This window comes from Pseudophryne corroboree (assembly GCF_028390025.1).
Source record: "Pseudophryne corroboree isolate aPseCor3 chromosome 3 unlocalized genomic scaffold, aPseCor3.hap2 SUPER_3_unloc_53, whole genome shotgun sequence".
In the NCBI taxonomy this organism is placed as follows: Eukaryota; Metazoa; Chordata; class Amphibia; order Anura; family Myobatrachidae; genus Pseudophryne; species Pseudophryne corroboree.
In genome coordinates this window covers 1-21,693 of record NW_026967545.1, presented here as the reverse complement: position 1 = coordinate 21,693, position 21,693 = coordinate 1, and the positions used below count along the sequence as shown (strand labels likewise).

The window sequence follows — 21,693 nt, the reverse complement described above, 5'->3', positions numbered from 1 at the left end:
CGTTACTAACCCCTCTACACCCTACACTACATCACAGATCCCTTTAACACCTTACACTACGTTACTATCCCCTTTACACCTTACACTACATCACTGACCCCTTTACACCCTACACTACATTACTGACCCCTCTACACCCTACTCTACGTTACTATCCCCTTTACACCTTACACTACGTTACTGACCCCTCTACACCCTACACTACGTTACTATCCCCTCTACACCCTACACTACATTACTGACCCCTCTACACCTTACACTACATTACTGACCCCTCTTCACCTTACACTACATTACTGACCCCTCTACACCTTACACTACATTACTGACCCCTCTACACCCTACACTACGTTACTATCCCCTTTACACCTTACACTACGTTACTGACCCCTTTACACCTTACACTACGTTACTATCCCCTTTACACCTTACACTACGTTACTGACCCCTCTACACCCTACACTACATTACTGACCCCTCTACACCTTACACTACGTTACTATCCCCTTTACACCTTACACTACGTTACTAACCCCTCTACACCCTACACTACATCACAGATCCCTTTAACACCTTACACTACGTTACTATCCCCTCTACACCCTACACTACATTACTGACCCCTCTACACCTTACACTACATTACTGACCCCTCTACACCCTACACTACATTACTGAACCCTCCACACCCTACACTACATTACTGACCCCTCTACACCTTACACTACGTTACTGACCCCTTTACACCTTACACTACGTTACTGACCCCTCCACACCCTACACTACATTACTGACCCCTCTATACCCTACACTACATTACTGACCCCTCTACACCCTACACTACTGACCCCTCTACACCTTACACTACGTTACTGACCCCTTTACACCTTACACTACGTTACTATCCCTTTACACCTTACACTACGTTACTATCCCCTTTACACCTTACACTACGTTACTGACCCCTCTACACCCTACACTACATTACTGACCCCTCTATACCCTACACTACATTACTGACCCCTCTACACCTTTCACTACATTACTGACCCCTCTACACATTACACTACGTTACTGACCCCTTTACACCTTACACTACGTTACTATCCCCTTTACACCTTACACTACGTTACTATTCCCTTTACACCTTACACTACGTTACTGACCCCTCTACACCCTACACTACATCACAGATCCCCTTTACACCTTACACTACATTACTGACCCCTCTACACCCTACACTACGTTACTATCCCCTATACACCCTACACTACATTACTGACCCCTCTACACCCTACACTACGTTACTATCCCCTTTACACCTTACACTACGTTACTGACCCCCCTACACCCTACACTACATTACTATCCCATTTACACCTTACACTACGTTACTGACCCCTCTACACCCTACACTACATTACTGACCCCTTTACACCTTACACTACGTTACTGACCCCTCTACACCCTACACTACATTACTGACCCCTTTACACCTTACACTACGTTACTGACCCCTTTACACCTTACACTACGTTACTATCCCCTCTACACCCTACACTACATCACAGATCCCTTTACACCTTACACTACGTTACTATCCCCTTTACACTTTACACTACGTTACTGACCCCTCTACACCCTACACTACATCACAGATCCCCTTTACACCTTACACTACGTTTCTGACCCCTCTACATCCTACACTACATTACTGACCCCTCTACAGCTTACACTACGTTACTGACCCCTCTACACCCTACACTACGTTACTATCCCCTTTACACCTTACACTACGTTACTGACCCCTCTACACCTTACACTACGTTACTATCCCCTCTACACCCTACACTACATTACTGACCCCTCTACACCTTACACTACATTACTGACCCCTCTACACCCTACACTACATTACTGACCCCTCTACACCTTACACTACGTTACTGACCCCTTTACACCTTACACTACGTTACTATCCCCTTTACACCTTACACTACGTTACTGTCCCCTCTACACCCTACACTACATTACTGACCCCTCTATACCCTACACTACATTACTGTCCCCTCTACACCCTACACTACTGACCCCTCTACACCTTACACTACGTTACTGACCCCTTTACACCTTACACTACGTTACTATCCCCTTTACACATTACACTACGTTACTATCCCCTTTACACCTTACACTACGTTACTGACCCCTCTACACCCTACACTACATTACTGACCCCTCTATACCCTACACTGCATTATTGACCCCTCTACACCCTACACTACATTACAGACCCCTCTACACCTTACACTACGTTACTGACCCCTTTACACCTTACACTACGTTACTATCCCCTTTACACCTTACACTACGTTACTATCCCCTTTACACCTTACACTACGTTAATGACCCCTCTACACCCTACACTACATCACAGATCCCTCTACACCTTACACTACGTTACTGACCCCTCTACACCCTACACTACGTTACTATCCCCTCTACACCCTACACTACATTACTGACCCCTCTACACCTTACACTACATTACTGACCCCTCTACACCCTACACTACGTTACTGTCCCCTTTACACCTTACACTACGTTACTGACCCCTCTACACCCTACACTACATTACTATACCCTTAACACCTTACACTACGTTACTGACCACTCTAAACCCTACACTACGTTACTGACCCCTCTACACCCTACACTACATTACTGACCCCTCTACACCTTACACTACGTTACTGACCCCTCTACACCCTACACTACGTTACTGACCCCTCTACACCTTACACTACGTTACTAACCCCTCTACACCCTACACTACATCACAGATCCCTTTAACACCTTACACTACGTTACTATCCCCTCTACACCCTACACTACATTACTGACCCCTCTACACCTTACACTACATTACTGACCCCTCTAAACACTACACTACATTACTGACCCCTCTACACCTTACACTACGTTACTGACCCCTCTACACCCTACACTACGTTACTGACCCCTCTACACCCTACACTATGTTATTATCCCCTCTACTCCTTACACTACATTACTGACCCCTCTACACCTTACACTACGTTCATGACCCCTCTACACCCTACACTACGTTACTATCCCCTTTACACCTTACACTACGTTACTGACCCCTCTACACCCTACACTACATTACTATACCCTTTACACCTTACACTACGTTACTGACCCCTCTACACCCTAAACTACGTTACTGACTCCTCTACACCCTACACTACATTACTGACCCCTCTACACCTTACACTACGTTACTGACCCCTTTACACCTTACACTACGTTCATGACCCCTCTACACCCTACACTACTTCACAGATCCCCTTTACACCTTACACTACATCACAGATCCCTTTAACACCTTACACTACGTTACTATCCCCTCTACAACCTACACTACGTTACTATCCCCTTTACACCTTACACTACGTTACTGACCCCTCTACACCCTACACTACGTTACTATCCCCTCTACACCCTACACTATATTACTGACCCCTCTACACCTTACACTACATTACTGACCCCTCTACACCCTACACTACATTACTGACCCCTCTACACCTTACACTAAGTTACTATCCCCTTTACACCTTACACTACGTTACTGACCCCTCTACACCCTACACTACATCACAGATCCCTTTAACACCTTACACTACGTTACTATCCCCTCTACACCCTACACTACATTACTGACCCCTCTACACCTTACACTACATTACTGACCCCTCTACACCCTACACTACATTACTGACCCCTCCACACCCTACACTACATTACTGACCCCTCTACACCTTACACTACGTTTCTGACCCCTTTACACCTTACACTACGTTACTGACCCCTCTACACCCTACACTACATTACTGACCCCTCTATACTCTACACTACATTACTGACCCCTCTACACCTTACACTACGTTACTGACCCCTCTACACCCTACACTACATCACAGATCCCTTTACACCTTACACTACGTTACTATCCCCTTTACACCCTACACTACGTTACTGACCCCTCTACACCCTACACTACGTTACTATCCCCTTTACACCCTACACTACGTTACTGACCCCTCTACACCCTACACTACGTTACTATCCCCTTTACACCTTACACTACATTACTGACCCCTCTACACCTTACACTACGTTACTGACCCCTCTACACCCTACACTACATCACATATCCCCTTTACACCTTACACTACGTTACTGACCCCTCTACACCACGTTACTGACCCCTCTACACCTTACACTACGTTACTGACCCCTCTACACCCTACACTACATTACTGACCCCTCTACACCTTACACTACATCACTGACCCCTATACACCTTACACTACGTTACTAACCCCTCTACACCCTGCACTACATCACAGATCCCTTTAACACCTTACACTACGTTATATCCCCTTTACACCTTACACTACATCACTGACCCCTTTACACCTTACACTACATTACTGACCCCTCTACACCCTACACTACGTTACTCTCCCCTTTACACCTTACACTACGTTACTGACCCCTCTAAACCCTACACTACGTTACTATCCTCTCTACACCCTACACTACATTACTGACCCCTCTACACCTTACACTACATTACTGACCCCTCTACACCTTACACTACATTACTGACCCCTCTACACCCTACACTACATCACAGATATCTTTAACACCTTACACTACGTTACTATCCCCTCTACACCCTACACTACGTTACTATCCCCTTTACACCTTACACTACGTTACTGAACCCTCTACACCCTACACTACGTTACTATCCCCTCTTCACCCTACACTACATTACTGACCCCTCTACACCTTACACTACATTACTGACCCCTCTACACCCTACACTACGTTACTATCCCCTTTACACCTTACACTACGTTACTGACCCCTCTACACCCTACACTACATTACTATACCCTTTACACCTTACACTACGTTACTGACCCCTCTACACCCTACACTACGTTACTGACCCCTCTACACCCTACACTACATTACTGACCCCTCTACACCTTACACTACGTTACTGACCCCTTTACACCTTACACTACGTTCATGACCCCTCTACACTCTACACTACTTCACAGATCCCCTTTACACCTTACACTACATCACAGATCCCTTTAACACCTTACACTACGTTACTATCCCCTCTACAACCTACACTACGTTACTATCCCCTTTATACCTTACACTACGTTACTGACCCCTCTACACCCTACACTACGTTACTATCCCCTCTACACCCTACACTACATTACTGACCCCTCTACACCTTACACTACATTACTGACCCCTCTACACCCTACACTACATTACTGACCCCTCTACACCTTACACTAAGTTACTATCCCCTTTACACCTTACACTACGTTACTGACCCCTCTACACCCTACACTACATTACTGACCCCTCTACACCTTACACTACGTTACTATCCCCTTTACACCTTACACTACATTACTGACCCCTCTACACCCTACACTACATCACAGATCCCTTTAACACCTTACACTACGATACTATCCCCTCTACACCACATTACTGACCCCTCTACACCTTACACTACATTACTGACCCCTCTACACCCTACACTACATTACTGACCCCTCCACACCCTACACTACATTACTGACCCCTCTACACCTTACACTACGTTACTGACCCCTTCACACCTTACACTACGTTACTGACCCCTCTACACCCTACACTACATTACTGACCCCTCTATATCCTAGACTACATTACTGACCCCTCTGCACCCTACACTACTGACCCCTCTACACCTTACACTACGTTACTGACCCCTTTACACCTTACACTACGTTACTATCCCCTTTACACCTTACACTACGTTACTATCCCCTTTACACCTTACACTACGTTACTGACCCCTCTACACCCTATACTACATTACTGACCCCTCTACACCCTACACTACATTACAGACCCCTCTACACCTTACACTACGTTACTGACCCCTTTACACCTTACACTACGTTACTATCTCCTTTACACCTTACACTACGTTACTGACCCATCTACACCCTACACTACATCACAGATCCCCTTTACACCTTACACTACATTACTGACCCCTCTACATCCTACACTACATTACTGACCCCTCTACACCTTTCACTACGTTACTGACCCCTCTACACCCTACACTACGTTACTGACCCCTCTACACCTTACACTACGTTACTAACTCCTCTACACCCTACACTACATCACAGATCCCTTTAACACCTTACACTACGTTACTATCCCCTTTACACCTTACACTACATCACTGACCCCTTTACACCTTACACTACATTACTGACCCCTCTACACCCTACACTACGTTACTATCCCCTTTACACCTTACACTACGTTACTGACCCCTCTACACCCTACACTACGTTACTATCCCCTCTACACCCTACACTACATTACTGACCCCTCTACACCTTACAATACATTACTGACCCCTCTACACCTTACACTACATTACTGACCCCTCTACACCCTACACTACATTACTGACCCCTCTACACCTTTCACTAAGTTACTGACCCCTCTACACCGTACACTACGGTACTGACCCCTCTACACCTTACACTACGTTACTAACCCCTCTACACCCTACACTACATCACAGATCCCTTTAACACCTTACACTACGTTACTATCCCCTTTACACCTTACACTACATCACTGACCCCTTTACACCCTACACTACATTACTGACCCCTCTACACCCTACTCTACGTTACTATCCCCTTTACACCTTACACTAAGTTACTGACCCCTCTACACCCTACACTACGTTACTATCCCCTCTACACCCTACACTACATTACTGACCCCTCTACACCTTACACTACATTACTGACCCCTCTTCACCTTACACTACATTACTGACCCCTCTACACCTTACACTACATTACTGACCCCTCTACACCCTACACTACGTTACTATCCCCTTTACACCTTACACTACGTTACTGACCCCTTTACACCTTACACTACGTTACTATCCCCTTTACACCTTACACTACGTTACTGACCCCTCTACACCCTACACTACATTACTGACCCCTCTACACCTTACACTACGTTACTATCCCCTTTACACCTTACACTACGTTACTAACCCCTCTACACCCTACACTACATCACAGATCCCTTTAACACCTTACACTACGTTACTATCCCCTCTACACCCTACACTACATTACTGACCCCTCTACACCTTACACTACATTACTGACCCCTCTACACCCTACACTACATTACTGAACCCTCCACACCCTACACTACATTACTGACCCCTCTACACCTTACACTACGTTACTGACCCCTTTACACCTTACACTACGTTACTGACCCCTCCACACCCTACACTACATTACTGACCCCTCTATACCCTACACTACATTACTGACCCCTCTACACCCTACACTACTGACCCCTCTACACCTTACACTACGTTACTGACCCCTTTACACCTTACACTACGTTACTATCCCTTTACACCTTACACTACGTTACTATCCCCTTTACACCTTACACTACGTTACTGACCCCTCTACACCCTACACTACATTACTGACCCCTCTATACCCTACACTACATTACTGACCCCTCTACACCTTTCACTACATTACTGACCCCTCTACACATTACACTACGTTACTGACCCCTTTACACCTTACACTACGTTACTATCCCCTTTACACCTTACACTACGTTACTATTCCCTTTACACCTTACACTACGTTACTGACCCCTCTACACCCTACACTACATCACAGATCCCCTTTACACCTTACACTACATTACTGACCCCTCTACACCCTACACTACGTTACTATCCCCTATACACCCTACACTACATTACTGACCCCTCTACACCCTACACTACGTTACTATCCCCTTTACACCTTACACTACGTTACTGACCCCCCTACACCCTACACTACATTACTATCCCATTTACACCTTACACTACGTTACTGACCCCTCTACACCCTACACTACATTACTGACCCCTTTACACCTTACACTACGTTACTGACCCCTCTACACCCTACACTACATTACTGACCCCTTTACACCTTACACTACGTTACTGACCCCTTTACACCTTACACTACGTTACTATCCCCTCTACACCCTACACTACATCACAGATCCCTTTACACCTTACACTACGTTACTATCCCCTTTACACTTTACACTACGTTACTGACCCCTCTACACCCTACACTACATCACAGATCCCCTTTACACCTTACACTACGTTTCTGACCCCTCTACATCCTACACTACATTACTGACCCCTCTACAGCTTACACTACGTTACTGACCCCTCTACACCCTACACTACGTTACTATCCCCTTTACACCTTACACTACGTTACTGACCCCTCTACACCTTACACTACGTTACTATCCCCTCTACACCCTACACTACATTACTGACCCCTCTACACCTTACACTACATTACTGACCCCTCTACACCCTACACTACATTACTGACCCCTCTACACCTTACACTACGTTACTGACCCCTTTACACCTTACACTACGTTACTATCCCCTTTACACCTTACACTACGTTACTGTCCCCTCTACACCCTACACTACATTACTGACCCCTCTATACCCTACACTACATTACTGTCCCCTCTACACCCTACACTACTGACCCCTCTACACCTTACACTACGTTACTGACCCCTTTACACCTTACACTACGTTACTATCCCCTTTACACCTTACACTACGTTACTATCCCCTTTACACCTTACACTACGTTACTGACCCCTCTACACCCTACACTACATTACTGACCCCTCTATACCCTACACTGCATTATTGACCCCTCTACACCCTACACTACATTACAGACCCCTCTACACCTTACACTACGTTACTGACCCCTTTACACCTTACACTACGTTACTATCCCCTTTACACCTTACACTACGTTACTATCCCCTTTACACCTTACACTACGTTAATGACCCCTCTACACCCTACACTACATCACAGATCCCTCTACACCTTACACTACGTTACTGACCCCTCTACACCCTACACTACGTTACTATCCCCTCTACACCCTACACTACATTACTGACCCCTCTACACCTTACACTACATTACTGACCCCTCTACACCCTACACTACGTTACTGTCCCCTTTACACCTTACACTACGTTACTGACCCCTCTACACCCTACACTACATTACTATACCCTTAACACCTTACACTACGTTACTGACCACTCTAAACCCTACACTACGTTACTGACCCCTCTACACCCTACACTACATTACTGACCCCTCTACACCTTACACTACGTTACTGACCCCTCTACACCCTACACTACGTTACTGACCCCTCTACACCTTACACTACGTTACTAACCCCTCTACACCCTACACTACATCACAGATCCCTTTAACACCTTACACTACGTTACTATCCCCTCTACACCCTACACTACATTACTGACCCCTCTACACCTTACACTACATTACTGACCCCTCTAAACACTACACTACATTACTGACCCCTCTACACCTTACACTACGTTACTGACCCCTCTACACCCTACACTACGTTACTGACCCCTCTACACCCTACACTATGTTACTATCCCCTCTACTCCTTACACTACATTACTGACCCCTCTACACCTTACACTACGTTCATGACCCCTCTACACCCTACACTACGTTACTATCCCCTTTACACCTTACACTACGTTACTGACCCCTCTACACCCTACACTACATTACTATACCCTTTACACCTTACACTACGTTACTGACCCCTCTACACCCTAAACTACGTTACTGACTCCTCTACACCCTACACTACATTACTGACCCCTCTACACCTTACACTACGTTACTGACCCCTTTACACCTTACACTACGTTCATGACCCCTCTACACCCTACACTACTTCACAGATCCCCTTTACACCTTACACTACATCACAGATCCCTTTAACACCTTACACTACGTTACTATCCCCTCTACAACCTACACTACGTTACTATCCCCTTTACACCTTACACTACGTTACTGACCCCTCTACACCCTACACTACGTTACTATCCCCTCTACACCCTACACTATATTACTGACCCCTCTACACCTTACACTACATTACTGACCCCTCTACACCCTACACTACATTACTGACCCCTCTACACCTTACACTAAGTTACTATCCCCTTTACACCTTACACTACGTTACTGACCCCTCTACACCCTACACTACATCACAGATCCCTTTAACACCTTACACTACGTTACTATCCCCTCTACACCCTACACTACATTACTGACCCCTCTACACCTTACACTACATTACTGACCCCTCTACACCCTACACTACATTACTGACCCCTCCACACCCTACACTACATTACTGACCCCTCTACACCTTACACTACGTTTCTGACCCCTTTACACCTTACACTACGTTACTGACCCCTCTACACCCTACACTACATTACTGACCCCTCTATACTCTACACTACATTACTGACCCCTCTACACCTTACACTACGTTACTGACCCCTCTACACCCTACACTACATCACAGATCCCTTTACACCTTACACTACGTTACTATCCCCTTTACACCCTACACTACGTTACTGACCCCTCTACACCCTACACTACGTTACTATCCCCTTTACACCCTACACAACGTTACTGACCCCTCTACACCCTACACTACGTTACTATCCCCTTTACACCTTACACTACATTACTGACCCCTCTACACCTTACACTACGTTACTGACCCCTCTACACCCTACACTACATCACATATCCCCTTTACACCTTACACTACGTTACTGACCCCTCTACACCACGTTACTGACCCCTCTACACCTTACACTACGTTACTGACCCCTCTACACCTTACACTACATTACTGACCCCTCTACACCTTACACTACATCACTGACCCCTATACACCTTACACTACGTTACTAACCCCTCTACACCCTGCACTACATCACAGATCCCTTTAACACCTTACACTACGTTATATCCCCTTTACACCTTACACTACATCACTGACCCCTTTACACCTTACACTACATTACTGACCCCTCTACACCCTACACTACGTTACTCTCCCCTTTACACCTTACACTACGTTACTGACCCCTCTAAACCCTACACTACGTTACTATCCTCTCTACACCCTACACTACATTACTGACCCCTCTACACCTTACACTACATTACTGACCCCTCTACACCTTACACTACATTACTGACCCCTCTACACCCTACACTACATCACAGATATCTTTAACACCTTACACTACGTTACTATCCCCTCTACACCCTACACTACGTTACTATCCCCTTTACACCTTACACTACGTTACTGAACCCTCTACACCCTACACTACGTTACTATCCCCTCTTCACCCTACACTACATTACTGACCCCTCTACACCTTACACTACATTACTGACCCCTCTACACCCTACACTACGTTACTATCCCCTTTACACCTTACACTACGTTACTGACCCCTCTACACCCTACACTACATTACTATACCCTTTACACCTTACACTACGTTACTGACCCCTCTACACCCTACACTACGTTACTGACCCCTCTACACCCTACACTACATTACTGACCCCTCTACACCTTACACTACGTTACTGACCCCTTTACACCTTACACTACGTTCATGACCCCTCTACACTCTACACTACTTCACAGATCCCCTTTACACCTTACACTACATCACAGATCCCTTTAACACCTTACACTACGTTACTATCCCCTCTACAACCTACACTACGTTACTATCCCCTTTATACCTTACACTACGTTACTGACCCCTCTACACCCTACACTACGTTACTATCCCCTCTACACCCTACACTACATTACTGACCCCTCTACACCTTACACTACATTACTGACCCCTCTACACCCTACACTACATTACTGACCCCTCTACACCTTACACTAAGTTACTATCCCCTTTACACCTTACACTACGTTACTGACCCCTCTACACCCTACACTACATTACTGACCCCTCTACACCTTACACTACGTTACTATCCCCTTTACACCTTACACTACATTACTGACCCCTCTACACCCTACACTACATCACAGATCCCTTTAACACCTTACACTACGATACTATCCCCTCTACACCACATTACTGACCCCTCTACACCTTACACTACATTACTGACCCCTCTACACCCTACACTACATTACTGACCCCTCCACACCCTACACTACATTACTGACCCCTCTACACCTTACACTACGTTACTGACCCCTTCACACCTTACACTACGTTACTGACCCCTCTACACCCTACACTACATTACTGACCCCTCTATATCCTAGACTACATTACTGACCCCTCTGCACCCTACACTACTGACCCCTCTACACCTTACACTACGTTACTGACCCCTTTACACCTTACACTACGTTACTATCCCCTTTACACCTTACACTACGTTACTATCCCCTTTACACCTTACACTACGTTACTGACCCCTCTACACCCTATACTACATTACTGACCCCTCTACACCCTACACTACATTACAGACCCCTCTACACCTTACACTACGTTACTGACCCCTTTACACCTTACACTACGTTACTATCCCCTTTACACCTTACACTACGTTACTGTCCCCTTTACACCTTACACTACGTTAATGACCCCTCTACACCCTACACTACATCACAGATCCCCTTTGCACCTTACACTACGTTACTGACCCCTCTACACCCTACACTACGTTACTATCCCCTCTACACCCTACACTACATTACTGACCCCTCTACTCCTTACACTACATTACTGACCCCTCTACACTCTACACTACGTTACTATCCCCTTTACACCTTACACTACGTTACTGACCCCTCTACACCCTACACTACATTACTATCCCATTTACACCTTACACTACGTTACTGACCCCTCTACACCCTACACTACATTACTGACCCCTTTACACCTTACACTACGTTACTGACCCCTTTACACCTTACACTACGTTACTATCCCCTCTACACCCTACACTACATCACTGACCTCACTACACCCTACACTACATTACTGACCCCTCTACACCTTACACTACGTCACTATCCCCTCTACACCCTACACTACATTACTGACCCCTCTACACCCTACACTATGTTACTATCCCCTCTACACCCTACACTACGTTACTGACCCCTCTACACCCTACACTACATCACAGATCCCTTTACACCTTACACTACGTTACTATCCCCTTTACACCCTACACTACATTACTGACCCCTCTACACCCTACACTACGTTACTATCCCCTTTTGCGATCCGCCTATAGACAAACAAGGCAGCAATATAGCGATCCGCCTATAGAAATACAAGGCAGCAATATAGCGATCCTCCTATAGAAACACAAGGCAGCAATATAGCGATCTGCCTATAGAAACACAAGGCATCAATATAGTGATCCGCCTATAGAAATACAAGGCAGCAATATAGCGATCCGCCTATAGAAACACAAGGCAGCAATATAGCGATCCGCCTAGAGAAACACAAGGCAGCAATATAGAGATCTACCTATAGAAACACAAGGCAGCAATATAGTGATCCGTCTATAGAAACACAAGGCAGCAATATAGCGATCCGCCTATAGAAACACAAGGCAGCAATATAGCGATCCGTCTATAGAACACAAGGCAGCAATATAGCGATCCACCTAGAGAAACACAAGGCAGCAATATAGTGATCCGCCTATAGAAACACAAGGCAGCAATATAGAGATCCATCTATAGAAACACAAGGCAGCAATATAGCGATCCGTCTATAGAAACACAAGGCAGCAATATAGCGATCCGCCTATAGAAACACAAGGCAGCAATATAGCGATCCGTCTATAGAACACAAGGCAGCAATATAGCGATCCACCTAGAGAAACACAAGGCAGCAATATAGTGATCCGCCTATAGAAACACAAGGCAGCAATATAGAGATCCATCTATAGAAACACAAGGCAGCAATATAGCGATCCGTCTATAGAAACACAAGGCAGCAATATAGTGATCCACCTCCGCCTATAGAAACACAAGGCAGCAATATAGCGATCCGCCTATAGACACACAAGGCAGCAATATAGCGATCTGCCTATAGAAACACAAGGCAGCAATATAGCGATCCGCCTATAGAAATACAAGGCAGCAATATAGCGATCCGCCTATAGAAACACAAGGCAGCAATATAGCGATCCGCCTATAGAAATACAAGGCAGCAATATAGCGATCCGCCTATAGAAACACAAGGCAGCAATATAGTGATCCGCCTATAGAAACACAGGGCAGCAATATAGCGATCCACCTATACACACACACAAGGCAGCAATATAGCGATCCGCCTATAGACACACAAGGCAGCAATATAGCGATCCACCTATAGAAATACAAGGCAGCAATTATAGCGATCCGTCTATAGAAACACAAGGCAGCAATATAGCGATCCGCCTATAGAAACACAAGGCAGCAATATAGCGATCCGTCTATAGAAACACAAGGCAGCAATATAGAGATCCGCCTATAGAAACACAAGGCAGCAATATAGTGATCCACCTATAGAAACACAAGGCAGCAATAAAGCGACCCACCTATAGAAACACAAGGTAGCAATATAGCGATCCACCTATAGAAACACAAGGCAGCAATATAGCGATCCACCCATAGAAACACAAGGCAGCAATATAGCGATCCACCTATAGAAACACAAGGCAGCAATATAGCGATCCACCTATAGAAACACAAGGCAGCAATATAGAGATCCGCCTATAGAAACACAAGGCAGCAATATAGAGATCCGTCTATAGAAACACAAGGCAGCAATATAGCGATCCGTCTATAGAAACACAAGGCAGCAATATAGAGATCCGTCTATAGAAACACAAGGCAGCAATATAGTGATCCGCATATAGAAACACAAGGCAGCAATATAGCGATCCGTCTATAGAAACACAAGGCAGCAATATAGAGATCCGCCTATAGAAACACAAGGCAGCAATATAGCGATCCGCCTATAGAAACACAAGGCAGCATTATAGCGATCCGCCTATAGAAACACAAGGCAGCAATATAGCGATCCGCCTATAGAAACACAAGGCAACAATATAACGATCCGCCTATAGAAACACAAGGCAGCAATATAGTGATCCACCTCCGCCTATAGAAACACAAGGCAGCAATATAGCGATCCGTCTATAGAAACACAAGGCAGCAATATAGAGATCCGCCTATAGAAACACAAGGCAGCAATATAGCGATCCGCCTATAGAAATACAAGGCAGCAATATAGCGATCCGCCTATAGAAACACAAGGCAGCAATATAGCGATCCGCCTATAGAAATACAAGGCAGCAATATAGTGATCCGCCTATAGAAACACAAGGCAGCAATATAGTGATCCGCCTATAGAAACACAAGGCAGCAATATAGGGATCCACATATACACACACACACACAAGGCAGCAATATAGCGAACCGCCTATAGAAACACAAGGCAGCAATATAGTGATCCGCCTATAGAAACACAAGGCAGCAATATAGCGATCCACCTATACACACACACAAGGCAGCAATATAGCGATCCACCTATAGACACACAAGGCAGCAATATAGCGATCCGCCTATAGACACACAAGGCAGCAATATAGCGATCCACCTATAGAAACACAAGGCAGCAATATAGCGATCCACCTATAGAAACACAAGGCAGCAATATAGCGATCCACCTATAGAAACACAAGGCAGCAATATAGCGATCCGTCTATAGAAACACAAGGCAGCAATATAGCGATCCACCTATAGAAATACAAGGCAGCAATATAGCGATCCGCCTATAGAAACACAAGGCTGCAATATAGAGATCCGCCTATAGAAACACAAGGCAGCAATATAGCTATCCACCTATAGAAACACAAGGCAGCAATATAGCGATCCACCTATAGAAACACAAGGCAGCAATATAGCGATCCACCTATAGAAACACAAGGCAGCAATATAGCGATCCGTCTATAGAAACACAAGGCAGCAATATAGCGATCCGTCTATAGAAACACAAGGCAGCAATATAGCGATCTGCCTATAGAAACACAAGGCAGCAATATAGGGATCCACATATACACACACACAAGGCAGCAATATAGCGAACCGCCTATAGAAACACAAGGCAGCAATATAGTGATCCGCCTATAGAAACACAAGGCAGCAATATAGCGATCCACCTATACACACACACAAGGCAGCAATATAGCGATCCACCTATAGACACACAAGGCAGCAATATAGCGATCCGCCTATAGACACACAAGGCAGCAATATAGCGATCCACCTATAGAAACACAAGGCAGCAATATAGCGATCCACCTATAGAAACACAAGGCAGCAATATAGCGATCCACCTATAGAAACACAAGGCAGCAATATAGCGATCCGTCTATAGAAACACAAGGCAGCAATATAGCGATCCACCTATAGAAATACAAGGCAGCAATATAGCGATCCGCCTATAGAAACACAAGGCTGCAATATAGAGATCCGCCTATAGAAACACAAGGCAGCAATATAGCTATCCACCTATAGAAACACAAGGCAGCAATATAGCGATCCACCTATAGAAACACAAGGCAGCAATATAGCGATCCACCTATAGAAACACAAGGCAGCAATATAGCGATCCGTCTATAGAAACACAAGGCAGCAATATAGCGATCCGTCTATAGAAACACAAGGCAGCAATATAGCGATCTGCCTATAGAAACACAAGGCAGCAATATAGAGATCCGCCTATAGAAACACAAGGCAGCAATATAGAGATCCGCCTATAGAACACAAGGCAGCAATATAGCGATCCACCTATAGAAACACAAGGCAGCAATATAGCGATCCACCTATAGAAACACAAGGCAGCAATATAGTAATCCACCTATAGAAGGCAGAAGTAGATGTTGGGAGCTGTAGTCATTACCTATAAGTTTAATGCTGGCCTATAAAATATGTGATAATAAGAAACAAGTAACAGGGTAATTTTCCAGTATTAAAAATTGACACCACAATCTCAGAATATGTGATTATTATAATAGTACAATGTTACTTGCCTGGTGCTTCTTGGGGTTTTCCCTTGTCAGGAGGAAGAAGCGGGTGTTAATTGTTTCTGGTGTCCATGGCAGTGGTATCTTTGGTCTCTGAAGGCTTCCGGACCATGGCAGCTTATCTGAGAAGCATCCAAGTCTATCATAGCAGACTTCTTTACCTATCAACCATAGAGAGATTCTGGTGTAAAGCAGAGTAAATGCTGTAATTAAAGCAGCACTACACGAAGGAACCCGTTAGTGGGAACCAATACAATACAGCAAACAAATAAATTCCAGAGTGCACTAGAATGGACCAAGTGATGATGGATTCAGCAGGAAGCTTGAACTTGAAAGTCCATTTAAAAGTACTCCTTTGGTCTCTTGATGGTGATATTGTCCTCCTTATGATGTAGGGATTTGAATAGGGAGTGATCCTGGAAAATACCCACTCACCAAAAAATAAGTCACTCGACAAACCAAGTCAAATGACCAATTAATAAAAGGAATAGCAGTGCCTAGTATATTACAGTAAGTGACTGGTTATTATAAAATGAATAGCAGTGCCTAGTATATTACAGTAAGTGACTAGTTATAAAATGAATAGCACTGCCTAGTATATTACAGTAAGTGACTAGTTATAAAATGAATAGCAGTGCCTAGTATATTACAGTAAGTGACTAGTTATAAAAAGAATAGCAGTGCCTAGCATATTACAGTAAGTGACTAGTTATAAAATGAATAGCAGTGCCTAGTATATTACAGTAAGTGACTAGTTATTATAAAATGAATAGCAGTGCCTAGTATATTACAGTAAGTGACTAGTTATAAAATGAATAGCAGTGCCTAGTATATTACAGTAAGTGACTAGTTATTAATTATAAGATGAATAGCAGTGCCTAGTATATTACAGTAAGTGACTAGTTATAAAATGAATAGCAGTGCCTAGTATATTACAGTAAGTGACTAGTTATAAAATGAATAAAAGTGCCTAGTATATTACAGTAAGTGACTAGTTATAAAATGAATAGCAGTGCCTAGTATATTACAGTAAGTGACTAGTTATAAAATGAATAGCAGTGCCTAGTATATTACAGTAATACCCCTTTTACACTCGCAGAAAAATCCCGGGATATTGCACGTGAACGCGCATCATCCCGGGATTCTTCTCAGTGTAAATGGGTACAGGGACAATTTCCCGGGACGAGCATCCCGGGATTTCATCCCAGGTCAAAAGCAGGGTTGAACCCGGGACCGTCCCGGGAAGCTGCCAGTGTAAACGGGTATACCGGGTCAAGGCGACCCGGCACCCGTTCTCTTCATAGGAGGAGGCGGTGCTTGGAGAAGATTATCTCCAAGCACCGCCTCTGGGAGACTCGGCGGTGACGTCACTGACCCGGCAATATGCCGGGTCAGCCCGCTAATGTGAAAGGGTCATTCCCGGGAATGTGTCCCGGCAAATATACCGGGACACATTCCCGGGAATGAACTTTCCTGCGAGTGTAAAAGTGGTATAAGTGACTAGTTATAAAATGCATAGCAGTGCCTAGTATATTACAGTAAGTGACTGGTTATTATAAAATGAATAGCAGTGCCTAGTATATTACAGTAAGTGACTAGTTATAAAATGAATAGGAGTGCCTAGTATATTACAGTAAGTGACTGGTTATTATAAAATGAATAGCAGTGCCTAGTATATTACAGTAAGTGACTAGTTATAAAATGAATAGCAGTGCCTAGTATATTACAGTAAGTGACTAGTTATAAAATGAATAGCAGTGCCTAGTATATTACAGTAAGTGACTAGTTATAAAATGCATAGCAGTGCCTAGTATATTACAGTAAGTGACTGGTTATTATAAAATGAATAGCAGTGCCTAGTATATTACAGTAAGTGACTAGTTATAAAATGAATAGCAGTGCCTAGTATATTACAGTAAGTGACTAGTTATAAAATGAATAGCAGTGCCTAGTATATTACAGTAAGTGACTAGTTATAAAATGAATAGCAGTGCCTAGTATATTACAGTAAGTGACTGGTTATTATAAAATGAATAGCAGTGCCTAGTATATTACAGTAAGTGACTAGTTATAAAATGAATAGCAGTGCCTAGTATATTACAGTAAGTGACTGGTTATTATAAAATGAATAGCAGTGCCTAGTATATTACAGTAAGTGACTAGTTATAAAATGAATAGCAGTGCCTAGTATATTACAGTAAGTGACTAGTTATAAAAAGAATAGCAGTGCCTAGTATATTACAGTAAGTGACTAGTTATAAAATGAATAGCAGTGCCTAGTATATTACAGTAAGTGACTGGTTATTATAAAATGAATAGCAGTGCCTAGTATATTACAGTAAGTGACTAGTTATAAAATGAATAGCAGTGCCTAGTATATTGCAGTAAGTGACTAGCTATTATAAAATGAATAGCAGTGCCTAGTATATTACAGTAAGTGACTAGATATAAAATGAATAGCAGTGCCTAGTATATTACAGTAAGTGACTAGTTATAAAATGAATAGCAGTGCCTAGTATATTACAGTAAGTGACTAGTTATAAAATGAATAGCAGTGCCTAGTATATTACAGTAAGTGACTAGTAATAAAATGAATAGCAGTGCCTAGTATATTACAGTAAGTGACTAGTTATAAAATTAATAGCAGTGCCTAGTATATTACAGTAAGTGACTGGTTATAAAATGAATAGCGGTGCCTAGTATATTACAGTAAGTGACTAGTTATAAAATGAATAGCAGTGCCTAGTATATTACAGTAAGTGACTAGTTATAAAATGAATAGCAGTGCCTAGTATATTACAGTAAGTGACTAGTTATAAAATGAATAGCAGTGCCTAGTATATTACAGTAAGTGACTAGTTATAAAATGAATAGCAGTGCCTAGTATATTACAGTAAGTGACTATGTATACAATTAATAGCAGTGCCTAGTATATTACAGTAAGTGACTGGTTATAAAATTAATAGCGGTGCATAGTATATTACAGTAAGTGACTAGTTATAAAAAGAATAGCAGTGCCTAGTATATTACAGTAAGTGACTGGTTATAAAATGAATAGCAGTGCCTAGTATATTACAGTAAGTGACTAGTTATAAAATGAATAGCACTGCCTAGTATATTACAGTAAGTGACTGGTTATAAAATGAATAGCAGTGCCTAGTATATTACAGTAAGTGACTGGTTATAAAATGAATAGCAGAGCCTAGTATATTACAGTTAGTGACTAGTTATAAAATGAATAGCAGTGCCTAGTATATTACAGTAAGTGACTAGTTATAAAATGAATAGCACTGCCTAGTATATTACAGTAAGTAACTAGTTATAAAATGAATAGCAGTGCCTAGTATATTACAGTAAGTGACTAGTTATAAAATGAATAGCAGTGCCTAGTATATTACAGTAAGTGACTAGTTATAAAATGAATAGCAGTGCCTAGTATATTACAGTAAGTGACTGGTTATTATAAAATGAATAGCAGTGCCTAGTATATTACAGTAAGTGACTAGTTATAAAATGAATAGCAGTGCCTAGTATATTACAGTAAGTGACTAGTTATAAAATGAATAGCAGTGCCTAGTATATTACAGTAAGTGACTAGTTATAAAATGAATAGCAGTGCCTAGTATATTACAGTAAGTGACTAGTTATAAAATGAATAGCAGTGCCTAGTATATTACAGTAAGTGACTAGTTATAAAATGAATAGCAGTGCCTAGTATATTACAGTAAGTGACTGGTTATTATAAAATGAATAGCAGTGCCTAGTATATTACAGTAAGTGACTGGTTATTATAAAATGAATAGCAGTGCCTAGTATATTACAGTAAGTGACTAGTTATAAAATGAATAGCAGTGCCTAGTATATTACAGTAAGTGACTAGTTATAAAATGAATAGCAGTGCCTAGTATATTACAGAAAGTGACTAGTTATAAAATGAATAGCAGTGCCTAGTATATTACAGTAAGTGACTGGTTATTATAAAATGAATAGCAGTGCCTAGTATATTACAGTAAGTGACTTGTTATAAAATGAATAGCAGTGCCTAGTATATTACAGTAAGTGACTAGTTATAAAATGAATAGCAGTGCCTAGTATATTACAGTAAGTGACTGGTTATTATAAAATGAATAGCAGTGCCTAGTATATTATAGTAAGTGACTAGTTATAAAATGAATAGCAGTGCCTAGTATATTACAGTAAGTAACTAGTTATAAAATGAATAGCAGTGCCTAGTATATTACAGTAAGTGACTGGTTATTATAAAATGAATAGCAGTGCCTAGTATATTACAGTAAGTGACTAGTTATAAAATGAATAGCAGTGCCTAGTATACTACAGTAAGTGACTAGTAATAAAATGAATAGCAGTGCCTAGTATATTACAGTAAGTGACTGGTTATTATAAAATGAATAGCAGTG

General features: G+C 42.9%; 1 protein-coding gene across 1 annotated transcript in view; it reads right to left on the bottom strand.

The window, feature by feature from the left end:
• Window positions 1-17,456, bottom strand: part of LOC134984427 (pancreatic lipase-related protein 2-like) — a gene marked incomplete at its 5' end in the record, with an annotated part of 628,781 nt that extends 611,325 nt beyond the window's left edge. Inside the window, one exon of the mRNA XM_063950007.1 lies at window positions 17,282-17,456. Coding sequence (XP_063806077.1) covers window positions 17,282-17,456 — 175 coding nt within the window. The remainder of the gene's footprint in view (window positions 1-17,281) is intronic.
• Between the last annotated feature and the right edge of the window lie 4,237 nt (window positions 17,457-21,693).